Source organism: Neomonachus schauinslandi, chromosome 2 (assembly GCF_002201575.2).
Source record: "Neomonachus schauinslandi chromosome 2, ASM220157v2, whole genome shotgun sequence".
NCBI lineage: Eukaryota > Metazoa > Chordata > Mammalia > Carnivora > Phocidae > Neomonachus > Neomonachus schauinslandi.
Genome location: NC_058404.1, coordinates 187614516 through 187629203, shown reverse-complemented (window position 1 = coordinate 187629203; position 14688 = coordinate 187614516). Strand labels below are relative to the sequence as shown.

General features: G+C 33.7%; 1 protein-coding gene across 4 annotated transcripts in view; it reads left to right on the top strand.

Annotated features, from left to right (window-relative positions):
* Positions 1-14688, top strand: part of SLIT2 (slit guidance ligand 2) — a 361031-nt gene that overhangs the window by 239581 nt on the left and 106762 nt on the right. For all 4 annotated transcript variants that reach the window (XM_021679394.2, XM_021679393.2, XM_021679397.2 and 1 more), the window contains 2 exons: positions 12626-12697; positions 13197-13268. In XM_021679394.2, coding sequence (XP_021535069.1) covers positions 12626-12697; positions 13197-13268 — 144 coding nt within the window. The remainder of the gene's footprint in view (positions 1-12625; positions 12698-13196; positions 13269-14688) is intronic.

Sequence of the window (14688 nt, the reverse complement as noted above, 5' to 3'; positions counted from 1 at the left end):
GCCCTCGGGGCGCCTGGGTGGCTCAGTTGGTTGAGCCACTGCCTTCGGCTCAGGTCATGATCCTGGAGTCCCAGGATCGAGTCCCACATCGGGCTCCCCCTGCTCGGCGGGGAGTCTGCTTCTCCCTCTGACCCTCCTCCCTCTCATGCTCTCTGTCTCTCATTCTCTCTGTCTCGAATAAATAAATAAAATCTTAAAAAAAAAAAAAAAAGAAGCTTTTGCCCTCCCTGAGATCTTCCCAGCACTTTGCTGCTTTGAACTCTGCTGGTTAAAACCTTCTTTTCATACAGATGGAAAGCCTGAGGCAAGTCTTCAGAATCTGGCCCATGGCAACAGAATTATTAATAGCAAATTGATTTTCTATATATCACATCCTCAGAATTAATTTCTTAAATCATGTTTGAGATATAAAATTTTGAATATGAGATGATGGATTGTTACAAAGTAGACATTTAGTTCTCTTCAATCTAGTTATAGATTTTCCGTGGCAAATCACCTGTTCAGACCATTATGCAGAAGTTCCATAAATCATGGAAAATAGTAAGAACATGGGTTGTAACAATTTAGTACATCTTGTTTACTCTTCTGCCCTCCTGCCTTCACTCTTGGTGGCTTGTTTAAGGCTCAGAAGTTGGAAACCATGCAATTCTTTTGTTTAGAGAAGAAGGTCAGGAAGAAGTTCAAATTATGGGAAGGGAAAAGATGGTAGCAAAGTTCTCAGCCCAGGTCTTCTGCGGGTTGTTTCAACGTTTTCTGAGATGGATTGGAAATTCTCAGAAGCTATAATACATTTTCTTGGGCATGCCATTCAAATAGGTAAAATGGAAAGGAAGCTCATCGTTGTGTAAACTACTGGTCTGCTTTTACTCTGCCAGCAATAAAGAAGGTTCTTTCAAAGAGATTCACAATGATGGAGGTTAAATGTGAGGTTTGGGAGTACTTTTGCTTCCTTTGTTACCTCTGGATCATTTGCATGCATAAAGAAGTGAAAGAAAAGAGGGCTCCTGAATGTTATATCGTATTACAACCTACATTTATGATGCTGAATATAACTTCTAAAGTGCTTGTTTTTTCCCTCCATTTCTGTTTAGACAAACACTCTTCCCATATACATTTAACCTTTTTGCAGGCTATTTCTGTATTTGCCCCTTCCAAATTTTTGAATCCTTAATTCTAATAAATAATACTTGCCACATTGAATCCACATACTGTAGGTCAAAGTCATCTGACTTTCTATAGGTAGGGATACCGAAGTTTGATTTGATTAACATGTTTTTAAATTGTGCATTCTATACTAGATTATTATGAGAGTTATGAAATCAAGGGTGACTTTTTAATTATTTATCATGCATTTAGTAATGTCCCAGCTAGTAGGACAGCTATCATGTTGTATAATTGGCTGATTTTCTACTCATATGCCAAAATTTTGAAAATAAATTTAAAAAATGCAGCATGCAGTTCAACTAATATTACAGTACATGTAAATTACCTTGATTTTATTATCTAGGCAACAGAAACTATCTAAATAAAGCAAATGATACCATTTTTAATGTAATTTGGTGTGAAAGAAAGATATAGTCCATAATCTGAGTTTGCCTTGATAAATAAAAAGTAGGTTGATAATTTCAAAGTGGCATTGTTTTCACTGTGAAAGTATTTAATTGTTTCACTATGAAAGTATTTAAAAATTTAGAGATACATCCAACTTAAGGGTTCTTAAGTGCAAAAGAAAATAGGTAGAGTTAAGAAAATATTATGAGTGAAAATTCTAGCAGTTCTACTTTAATTGATAGTTTTACTAGAGCACTTGCTAACCACTGAAACACTCATTAGCATTTTGCAGTTTTACACATCCCCGATATTCTTCTTACTAAAGACCCACTCACAGAATTGGCTAACATATAGCATGACTGTTGGCTTTAAATTTTATGTTTACAGTTTTGTGCTTTGCAGCCTAACTGATGTGACCGCATTCTCAGTCTATGCCTAGTAGAAATATTTATGACCAAGTACTGTTGAAAAAATCATCTTGCATTGTAGGTAAGCCTTTTTTATGATAAAGAAACTTCCTTCAGACCTACTGAAACAGAAGGTAGGAAGCTATATGGTCTCTAAAGGTTAGCAGAAACCTTTTAATTCTTTTGTAATGTAGAAAATAATTTTGTAAGTTTTTACACAAACCTAATTTCAAATATGGAACTATCACTCTACATATCTACTTTGATGTAGAGAATTAGAAGTACATTTACATATTTGGTTCTGAGATCCTTCCAGTAGCACAAATTTGGTATATATCTCCCAAATCTCATAAAGAAACTAGCTTTTCTTCTACCAAGTAATAGAATTTTGTCTAGAAATGTCATTAAATAAACAATCCCAAGATCAAAATATAGCCATCATCAAAATATATACATAAATCAGTAATTCAGCTCTGATTATGTGCTAACATAGTTAACGATTAGAAAAACAAAATAGTAGGATTTCTTTCTGACAATATATTTTATGGAATGAGTAGTCATTTGATATAAAAGAAGTTGTTCATGCAAATGTTGTTCATCCTTATTTTTATTTTCTCATGTTTTTGAATTATATTTTCTTCAGTTTTCATACTATTATTCCATCATGAATTAAGCACCCAGAAAAAGACATCATAATTTAGCTTCCTACAGATTGCAGAGAGCCAATTCATTGTTCAGTATACAAAACAAAGATCTCTATCATGTTCCATCAGAACAAATATCTCATTTTCTTGGTTATCAGTAGCCATGCTTAGTGTAATCCCAACAGCTGCTCGCATGGTTCCACATAAGATAAATTACGTAAAATAGGTTTACAGATTCAACTCTACTTGTAGTTCCATAGGCCATTATTGATAATAATAATAATAATAATATTGGAGTGCTCTCATATTTATTTTGGTAGAATTTTCAATTTCATATGTGTATCTTGAACAATCTTTAATTGCTATTGAATGAAATAGTGAAATATCTTTGAAAAGCTACATATATCCATTACATGCACAGAATCAGTTTTTATTAAGAATATGTGTTCATGATAAGAAAATTATTTATTACCTATTTCTCCCAACTTCTTCCCCCCCAGTTTTATTGAGGAATAATTGATAAATACAATTGTATATATCTAAAGTGTATGACTTCATAAATGTGTTTATTGTGGAGTGATTGTCAAGATCAAGATAATTAATACATCCATCACCTCACATAGTTTATACAGTTAACTCTTTTGTGTGTGTATGGTGAGAACACTTAAGATCTACTCTCAGTATTTTATTATTAACTATAGTCACCATGCTGTACATTAGATCCTCAGAACTTAACTCTTTTTATAACTGAAAATTTATTGCTTTTGACCTACATCTTCCCATTTCCTCATCCCAACAGCCCCTGGCAACCACCATTCTATTCTCTGTTTCAATGAAATAGGCGTTTTTTTTAAGATTCCACATACAATTGATAGCATGCAATATTTGTCTTTCTCTGACTTATTTCGCATAGCATAATACCCTCCAGTTTCATCTGTTTTGTTGCAAATGACAGGATTTTCTTTCTTTTTGTGGCTGAATAATGTGTATATGTGTGTGTGTATATATATATATATTATACACATATATACACATATATGTCACCCCCACATATGTATATCACATTTTTTTATCCATTCGTCCAAGGACATTTAAGTAGTTCCCATATGTTGGCCACTGTGCAAAAAGCTGCAGTGAACATAAGGGTACAGACGTCTCTTCAAGATATTAATTTCATTTCCTTCAGATACACACCCAAGAGTGAGATTGCTAGGTCATGTGGTAGTTCTGTTTTTAATTTTTTTTAGGAACTTCTGTACTGTTTTCCGAAGGGGCTGCACCAATATACATTCCCACCAACAATGCACAAGGGTTTTCTTTTCTCCACATCTTTGCCAACATTTGATATCTCTTGTCTTTTTGATAATAGCCATCCTAAAGTTCTGGAGTGATATCTTATTGTGGTTTTGATTTGCATTTCCCTGATGACTAGTAATGTTGAGTTTTCATGTATGTATTGGCCATTTGTATGTCTTCTTTGGAAAAATGTCTATTTAAGCCCTTCGCCCATTTTAAATTGGATTATTTGCTTTTTTGCTACTGAGTTTTATTAATTCTTTATTTATTTTGAATACTAACCCCTTACCAAATATATGCTTTGCGAAAAGTTTCTCCCATTCTGTTGGTTGCCCTTTCAATTTATTTTCTTACCTGTTTGTTATTTGTGCCTAACTTCACAAAAAAAGCCATATATGTAATATATGTTAGATGTATGTATACACACATACTTTATGTGCTTTTTTGTTGAGATGTGTGATCATTTAAGCAGAAAGCTATAATGGCTTTCTTAAGAGAAAGACACAGAAGACTGAATCAAAATTTTATAATATTAGTTAAGAAGTGAAAATAAGTATGGTAAAATTATAAATAGATGGGCAGGAAAGAAATACTAAAATGACTAGAGTGGAGATTAAGGTGGTAAGGCAAGTAAGAAACTCCAACTGGTTTCTCTTAAAAAAAAAAAAAAATCCAAAGAGTCTGATGAGTATTATTGCAACAGAAGAAGAACATGTTGAAAAATAGCATTTTTTTTCATGCACTACATACTCAAAAAAAACTTTTGAGTGCCTACTCTGCATCAGTCATTATGGATGAAAGGACACACTCCCAGCCTTCAAGATGTTTACAGTACAAAGAATTGAAACCACACAAAGAGAAAATTTTAAAACCATGTGATAAGTAATAAAATACACATAGGGAATACAGAGAAAGGAATACCTTGGCTTGCCTGGGAGAATTAAGGAATCTCCAGGCATGAGGATGTGTCTGGCAGGCAGAGAAACTGAGGTCTCCATAGACAGAGGAAAAATCATGGGCAAAGTCCCGGGAAAGTTAGAGGTAGTATACATTTGAGAAATTAAAGCAGTTTTTGGTAGCTAGAACATAAAGTGGAAGCCTGATCTTGAAGAATCACCTCTCCTAATAACAATAGTATACAAAGAAGCAATTGGAGCATGGTAGTAGTGTGATGAGATATGTTAGAAAAATCACCCTAAGATGGAGTGGAGAATGGTTTGGAGGGAAAGAGTACACTAAGGAAGTGATAGCAACAGTCTGTAGGGTGTGGTGAAGGCGGGCATAGCATCAGATAGGGATGGAAGAGGATCCCAAGAAGTGGTCGATTCCCTAAAAGCTTCTACAGAAAAGAAAATGGAGACCCATCAGAGGTAAAATAAGACCTATGTAGACTTTAACATAAAAATGAAGACAGCTGGTGCATGGTCAAAGTGTTCTTCATTATCAGACAAATCACCAGCTGTGTTTTTTAGGGATTAAGTTATAGATTTATGGTGTATAATCATCTGGAAAGATTAAGTTGAAAATGCATACAGCTCAAATACTACTATTGGCCACATTGTTACCTAAACTCGAGGAAAAAGACGATGGATAACTTGGACAATGAATCAGTACAGGGGAAGAAGGGCAATTGCTATCTACTCATTGAGTAATACTGTAAACAAGCAATGTGGAAAGACAATTTGCATAATGTTTTTAAAACTAAAATTATTACCAAATGGGCAACTTAGCTCCGTGCCTGACTCAAAGTTAGTGTCCAAAAGGTTTTCATCAACAACGAAAACCAAAGCAGCAGAACATTTAACTATTTTTCTTCCTTGAATTGGTAAAGAAAAATTATATATGAAAGCTTAGTGTTATTGACATTATGAATCTATACTCTGTCCCCCTGAAGTCAGTGAACCATGTGCCTAAGCCCATTTTTCCCTCTAAGTCTAAACCATGTGATTGTGTGTTTTGAGTATATCTTTGCATTTGAATATATATCCACATGAATACCCCCATGAAAATGTTAACCTTCATTTAAGTCACTGCCTGAATACGAAGTCAGTAAGAACACACACCCTTGCGCAGACACACACACACATTTGTGTCTTGTTTTTTAAACGCTTAAAGACCAAATGGAAGAAGAGTTATTTCTTCTATGAAAACATCAATTGAATTTAACCTCAGGGGCATGTACCCTAGAATGACATCACAAAAAAATAAAATAAAATGAAGGAAATGGACAATATTCAGGAATAAGTCATCCCAAAGCAGGAATGGCTGATAATCAATTAGTATGGACACAGTCCTAATGCAGAACTGCTAGCTATATGCATAATATGTCCCTCTAGAGGCAACTATTCACCAGCTGCTGGAGATATTTATTAAACTTACAAAGTACTAGAGAGACTACAATTACCTAACAGAAATTGTATTTCAATCTAAAATATCTTTCGTCATTTTATATAGACATATGAAGGATTTCAAGGCATACATTTACTGCTAAAGCTAGAAGTAATAGTCCAGAAATATAAAATACTTACTTTAGAATTATTATGTAATAGGCAAGAGAATCCCTAATGTCAAAGGAATATAGCTGCTTCCTCCTTTTCAAATGTTGGATTGATGTTACCTATGATGAGAATATTTGGCTACACTGAGCAGTCCAAGATTCAGAAGCTAGGGTCATTCCACAACCCCCCAACACACACACACTCCATTAAATCTATGTTCTATTCTCTGGCAGCTGTTTTTGCCATTTATGTTAAAAGCAGATGGGGAAAATGCAAAGAACTGTCAGTTTTATTGCCATGTATAATCAACATCTGGGCTGTATGTTACAATCAATCCAAACTCATACTTTACTGGTGTTGTAAAACCTTTTTGAGTTCCTAAGACAGTTTCCAAATTTGAGGAAATGCTATATATTTTAATCATGTTGATCATGGAAATTACAACATTATATTTTTTTTCAGCTTCCATGTGAATGATGTATGTGTGTATGTGTTTAATATATAATTGCTGGGTTATCTGCAAATCTGTACCACTAATTTGTTAAACAATGTCTTTTGGAATCATATATATATTTATTTTGTACTAGAGATCAAATCATGTATCAGATTTATTTCTTTCCTATATAATCTATATGTGTGAAACTAACATTTGTTATAAACGTTTTATTATATAGTGCTGCTTATTATATGTGTGAGTACATATATACACATGAGTATCCTCATATTTTTATTCTTTCCCCATTTTTCGTGCAAGAAAAAGTGTTTTTTCTACATCTCATAATTTTTACAAAAACATATTTTACAGTAGGTTTTATTTTCCTCATTTTTTGGAAAGAGAAACTGAGACAAGGAAGCAAATTAATTTTTGCAAGGTCTACAGAGTCTATCAGTGGCTGTAAAGCTCATACTTTTAATCACTAAACCATACATTTTTATCTTTATGTACACACATATATAAAACATAATACCTCTTGGAGAGGTTTCAGCTCTGTCATGTGGATGTTATTTTGTATGGTTTGTCAACATAATTTAGTTTGAAAAATATTGAAAATAATTCCTGAGAAATGAAAACTAGTGAGCTGGAAATGTCATTTAAAATAAACTAATATTGTTTAATATCTCATAAATGACTTCAAACCAGTTGGAGTTTTTACTTCCCAGGTTGGACTGTGTTGTATACTCTACTGATGTGATATCTGCTCATTAATAACCATCGTAGAGTATCTTCTGTCGCAGAGCTCAGAGATACCTGTGCATCACTTCCATGTTCTAAGGGTCTGAGAGCAGAAAGATTTCTTGATAATTTTCCATTTTCTACAATCTTTAAAATAGGCACCAGAAAGGGGTATATATTGGTTGCAGTTCATTCCCTAGGAACTCTGTAAGTGTGAAGACATGCTTGATTTATTTTTTTTTAAGCAGTAATTAAAGAACAAGAGAAAAAGATGTATGCTAGTGAGGAGGAAGGTTTTTATTGGTTAAACATACTGTACTTCTGAAATTTTTGTTCGGGTAGTTAGAAAATTGTTTCCATTTCTTACCTCATGGAATGTCTAACTAAAATTTCCTTGATTCCGTGATTTTGATGAGGTGGTAACAGCAGGTTGGTTTTATATAAACTATACACACACACACACACACAGAGTGATAAAATGTTTTGGAATTACTCACATACATTCTGTGGAGAAAAAGGTTCTGGCTACTTTTACATGAAAAAGATTTCCATATAGATGTAATTGATAGAATGTTCTTCCTCCCTTATTCAGTTTTTTAAATATATTTTTCCTTTGAAATTCAAAATATGGAATCTTATGTTTATGAAGGACTAACATTTGGAAGGCTCTTAATTATGGTGGATTTTACCCACAGCATGCAAATATATCTTAGCCATGACACTATCTGTTTTTGTAATCCTGGAATGTTTTTAATTAGATTCTTCACGGAACAATGGATTCAAATTTGCACTCTATAAAATTCAGCAGATTTTATGCTATTAAAATAGAAGATTAGAGGATAGGAAAGACAGAAAATGTACATTTCATTTGCTTCTTTATTTAACCTTCACCTAAATGCTCTAATATATTTCTGCCTTATGTTTTATAATCTGGTTGAAATATGTTTCCGTCTTTTCTATAGGAGTATGAAGACCATTTGAGATGTGTGTTGCTTGTAGTTTTTAAAATATATCCTAAAGTTCTTGTAATGAAAAGTAGGGTCCTAGACATCTGAGTTTAAAGGAAGTAGACATTAGTTTATTGTTTGCCCACTAAAGAGGAGAAAATGGACATTTTGAAACATTTTAAAATTTATTGGTTGACATCTGTCAGTGGTAGAATATTTTCTTGCTTGAGAATCTGTTTGAATGAAGGAGGCAATTATATTTTGCCTTAATGGACTGCTGGTACAGTGCCATAAAAACCAATTAGCTGCTGAGTCAGTGTAAATAACCATATAAGCTCTGTTTCAAATACTTTTTTTTTTTAACAAAGGTTGGAAGCAAATAGATAAATAAAGAAAAGCAAGTAAATCCATTTTACATGTCATTGTTCAGCTTTCTGTTGCATATGTTGTAAATGAAATGGTTTTCAATGTGAAGTTTAAGTCATGGTACACTGCAAGAATGAATGATACATACAACATCACTGTATTATCTTGGAATTATTATTTTTGCATGAAAGTTTAACACTATTTCATCATGAATTGTCCTTGTTTTATAATTTTCTGTGCATGCATTTTCTAAAAAATATATAACCTCACTTATATATCATTTGTTTGCTTTAGTAGGAATATTTATCAATGGCATGAACTGTAGATTAGACACATAAATTTAGTGGTTATACTAAAATGTATTTGAGTGCCATTAGGACAGTTAGTGATCATTATAAGAATTCTGGATTCAGAGATTATAAAATAATAAATGAATTTTAAAATTTCTAAGAAAGGTCTTCAGTTATATTAGATGATAGAATTAGTTTGGCCACATTTGTGAATTAATGTTATTGATATTTCAGTGCTGAATATATCATTTTTAAAAAACTTTTATTGAACAAATTAATCAGAAGTGTAACTGCAAAATTAGACACTTTATCAATAAAACTTCCATGAGGGCATAAACATGTTTGCTTCTGATCACCATTGAATTCCATTCATATAGTATATTCTGTACAGGCAGAATACAGAGGGCGAATGAATGAATGAATGAACGATTACTGGTTTTGTTTTCATGAACTTGAAATGATATTTATGAAAAGTAATGATATAAACTAGCTTTGCATTACTGTTGCGTTGAAAGAAATCTACAAGACACTAAGAATTTAAATTTTTTCTCATCATAGCTTTATATTATTTTGAGCAAATATTAAACAAAATGAAATGATATTTCATTGCCCTAGATTTGAAGAAAGTCCTCCAGTCAACAGTGTTGTGTCTGTAGCTTGCTTTCACTGTATTTTTCATTGATTACTTTTTAAACTTCTTAAGATCTAAATACAAGAATGGATCACAGCAAAAACAAAAACAAACGTGTCTCTAAACCATCAATTTATAACATTCTAATCAATAGTGTAACAGTGAAATGATTTAAATGCCCTTTGTTATATTTAGAGCTTTTGAAAAAAAGTACCCTTTCTCAAGACCTAGATAAATAATCCAGATGCCAAATCCATATTTTCTTCATATGATTTATTTCTTGTCTTCTGGGGCAAATCTGCCCCTTAAAAGCCAACAAACCTGGTGGAGGAGAGATATGTGAAAAATGACTAGAATACAGTGAGATAGAGAAGCACAGAGAAGAGAACGCCCTTGGGTATATAGAGAAAGATAACACGTAACCATACCTGAGAAAATCAAGTCAGGCTTTAGGAGGAAGCCATGCTTCAGTCGTCTTAAAATACCTAAACAATAAAATTCATAATAACGTAAAATTATTACTAACCTAAATGGGCTAATAATAGGGAATGATTAAGGAACTGTGGTCCATTTTGATAATGAGATGTTACAAAGACCTTAAAAATAACATCTTCCAAAATATTTTTTTTAAAGATTTTTATTTATTTATTCATGAGAGACAGAGAGAGAGAGGCAGAGGGAGAAGCAGGCTCCCAAGGAGCAGAGAGCCCGATGCAGGACTCGATCCCAGGACTCTGGGATCATGACCTGAGCTGAAGGCAGACGCTCAACCATCTGAGCCACCCAGGCGCCCCATCTTCCAAAATATTTAATGATATTAGGAAAACATGTACGGTATGATATTTGACATAGGTGTACAACACAGAATTCTCTATATGATAAGACTTTAATTAGATAAAATAAATATGCATACCAAAAAGACCCCTAAAACTCACTGATCTGAGTGTTGCATTATGAGCAGTTTGAATTTTCTTCCTCATATATTTTGTAAATAAACTTAAATTTATCTTGAATGTGAACAAAATAATTTCTGCTTTTTGGAGGAAGAAAATCATAACTAGTGTTGCCGATTATAGAGAAAGGATTTTACCTTTTGTGTGAGAGAGGAAGGGATGGTAACTTGGGGAATAACTGGATTTATAGGATTAGAAAGCAAATTTGGAAATTGAGAAAAAAGAGAACAGAGGCATAGAGTGCCTCATCCATGCAAGAAGTATTGTTATGTCAAATGCTACAATGAGTTCAAGAGCAATATTGTCTGAGGAAACCCATTGCGTATAGAAATAAGGAGGTCAGGGTGAACACTGAGCCTATTGAAGAAAGCCAGGAACTGTGAGAAGGACTTTGGAATTGGATAAGACCAGAATTTAGGCATTTCTACTTAGCCTTCTGGGGATATTTACTTGTTTTGATTTGATGTTCATTAAGTGTTGGTAATACCTACATGTTCAAGTATTACTAACATTGAGTAAAAATGAATCAATGTGTATGACACAGTATAGTCAATATACGTATATATGTAGTTATTGTATTTATACAAAAATATATAAATATGCCAATATAAATATTTATACCTGTCTATATATTTGTATATATGTTTTTTAATCCAGGCAGAAAAGTGAAGCTCCTGCCAAGTATTTTAACAGAGGAATTTAATATGAGGAATGAATTCAGCAGTTGTGAAGGTGACACAGAGAATAGAAAGGTGCTTCTCCCTCCAGGGCTACAAAGATCTAAGAAGAAAAGGATATTATACAAAGTCAGGAGGTGGCCCCAGCAGGAGCTAAAATTAGGAAGGAGATCTGGGGACCACTGCTGGGGACATCCCCTGAGGCAGAGGATGGGAGGATATCCTGGCTTCTGGGCTCATCCTCCCTTCAGTCTCCACCAATGCTTCTCATTGGCCAAATTCCACCAAAGCCAAAGTGAGCCTGGGATATATGGTTCCCAAGAGTCAGTCTCTGGGATACAAAAAGAAGAGGGGAAGGGGATGGGAAATATTTATTATGATGTTTACATGGATAGAAATGAAGCTGAGAGGCAAAATTTTTGATGGATAAAATATTTACAAAAACACTTAATGAAAGTTATTTCTTTGTGTCTTTCAAAACTAAGTGGGGAAAATTGTGTCTTTCTCAATAACAGAACCAGAGAGTAGAATTATTTTCAACTCTGACTTCAGTGCATGATAAAAACACTCGTGTTTGAATGCACCTTGCTACAGTGGTTTTCACACAAAATATACAGAGTCCAGTCTTACTGAAAATACCTATGATACTTAATGGATTTGGAATTTAAGATTTACCTCATAAGAAGCTGCAAAATTATTTTTCTGAGTATAACAGTTTTTTCAACCCATAATATGCTTTTTGTAGAGGAAATAAAAGGTTTATAAAATTTAATATTCCAGCAGTAATTTCCTTTGTGAAAGAGTTATAATTATATCTAAAACATCTTGTACATCTATTCAGTGTTACTACATATTTCTCTTTCTGATATAGAGGTTATTAAAATGTACTCTGAAGTTAGTTTCTTACAGGTGCTTTCTCTTTTCTACAAAGTCCAGACTTAAATATTAATATTCCTGTAATGCCTAAAAATCAGGAGATTTTTATTCATTGTATGATTGCCTTATTTTTATTCCCAATCTTGCTCCACATTTAGGGCACAGCGTTATTAATTTTAGTAGTCATTTTTGAGAAAAAAAAAAGAATCACTCATGAAGAGCATCAACTTTGCTTCTTGACATGAATCCTGGGCTTGAATTAAACATCCCTGAGAACTCACGTTTCCATTTAAAAATTGAATTTTTTCATTGCAGACGTTTGGAACAGAACTCAATCAAGGTCATCCCTCCTGGAGCTTTCTCACCATATAAAAAGCTTAGAAGAATGTGAGTGAATAATATTCTGGAATATATGTAATTTTAAAAATTATACAGGTCATGACCATGCAGACATTCACTTACGTATGAATATTTGAGTGTTTGACAACTTAAATATTAAATGATGTGACTTCTGATTGCTGGTTGTATAATACCATAATGTTAAAAGCTAAACTATGTAATATTTTAAAGTTCTCTGAAATTTAACATACTGATTCACACCCATGTGAATGTATGTGATCAATATAGTATGCAGTCAAATCTTAGATGCTCTATTTTCAAAAATAGGACATGGCATCTCTTATAATAATTTCAGAAAAGAGCCAATAGTTGATTTAAAAGTCTGATTTTTTTTAAATTGAAGATGCTTCAGATGTTTTAGGTTGCAAATTGTATACATGTATTGATAGGTGCAAAATCGACACTTAAAGGCAGTAAATAGCTTTCTCTTGCTGTAAATCCTCCCTGACATTCTATTTAATTTAATCTACCCTATTTCTAATCTTAGTGACCTGAGTAATAATCAGATCTCTGAACTAGCACCAGATGCTTTCCAAGGACTACGCTCTCTGAATTCACTGTAAGTATTGACCACATCACTGAAAGAAAGCAGAATACACAACTAATAATGGTTCCATTTTTTAAAAAAATCTGAATTTAAGAAAAATAATCCTTTAATTTTTCCTATGAATTATTAATAATATTAATTATTATCAATCTTAATGAATTTCATCATTTTTATGGAGGACTGCTACCTGTCACTAAAATCAGCCTTCCATAAAATCAGCCCATTTTTAAAGGTATATATTTTAGGATTTGATAGTTTTGCTATTTAGAGAGAAGAGTAAGAGCCTCTTTATTATTCTATGTTGATATTATTGACAGTTTTTCTGTTTCTAAAGAGGAAATGTTTATTTTGGAACACTTTGGTCATTGTATTTATAATCCTTAAGCCGGTAGCCACTCTCTGGGGAGAATATCAGTCCCCTTTGGAATGACGTTCAGTGGTCTTACAGAGAACAGTTGAAGATGCCCTGTGGGGGCCCCCTTGACTCCCTGCTTCATCTCCTTAAGACTTCCCTGAAAGAACCACCTTTACTCTCTCAAAGAACAAAGATAACAAAGTATGACAGCTTTTTAATGTCCAAAGGATTTTCAGGCAGATAACTACATACATTACAGTGATTGTAAAAAAAAAAGGATAAATGCTGTTATTCTTTCAAATTTGTAAAAAAATCTTCAGAAGGCCACCAAGTAAGGTAAACTGTATTTCAGATTTTAACTTTAAAGTTTGACCATGGAGGGTGGCATGTATTTTTTCTAAGAGTATGCGCTTAGAGAGGGTTCTTATCATTATAAATGAAGGCAGGGCTCTCGAGAATTTCAGAAGTCAGTGGTGCCCAGTGGGAGTTCCAAGATACACATGCGGGAGGCCCAGATAAACACTGGGGGCTTATGTAACGCTTCACACTCACTCATACGTAGGGAGAATTCATCTGGGCACATGTTATTTCAGGTTGCTGTGCTGGTTTGCTCAGAAAACTACAGTTTTCTTTGAAGAAAGGAATTGAAAAACTATCACTTAACCTTTCACCTGCAGTATCTACTTAGGTTCATTTTTGTTTGTTGTTGATGTTGCTATTTTTTTTTTTTTGAGAGAGAGGGAATGGGGGCAGGGGGAGCGGGAGAGAGGGAGAATCTCAAGCAGACTCCTCACTGAGCATGGACCCCAACATGGGGCTTGATCTCACAACCCTGAGATCATGACCGGAGCCAAAATCAAGAGGTGCACGCTTAACTGAGCCACCCAGGCACCCCTCTTGTTGATGTTGCTCTAGTTAACTAGAGGAAGTCCAAGACCAGAGGAACAATTGTTGGCAGAAAATGCAGAGTGCAGACCAGTACTGCTCTTAGGATGGGCTATCAGATTCTAAAATAACAAAGTTTAATGTAAAACTCAGTTAAATTACTCGAATTGTCCATAAAGTACTGTGTATCCC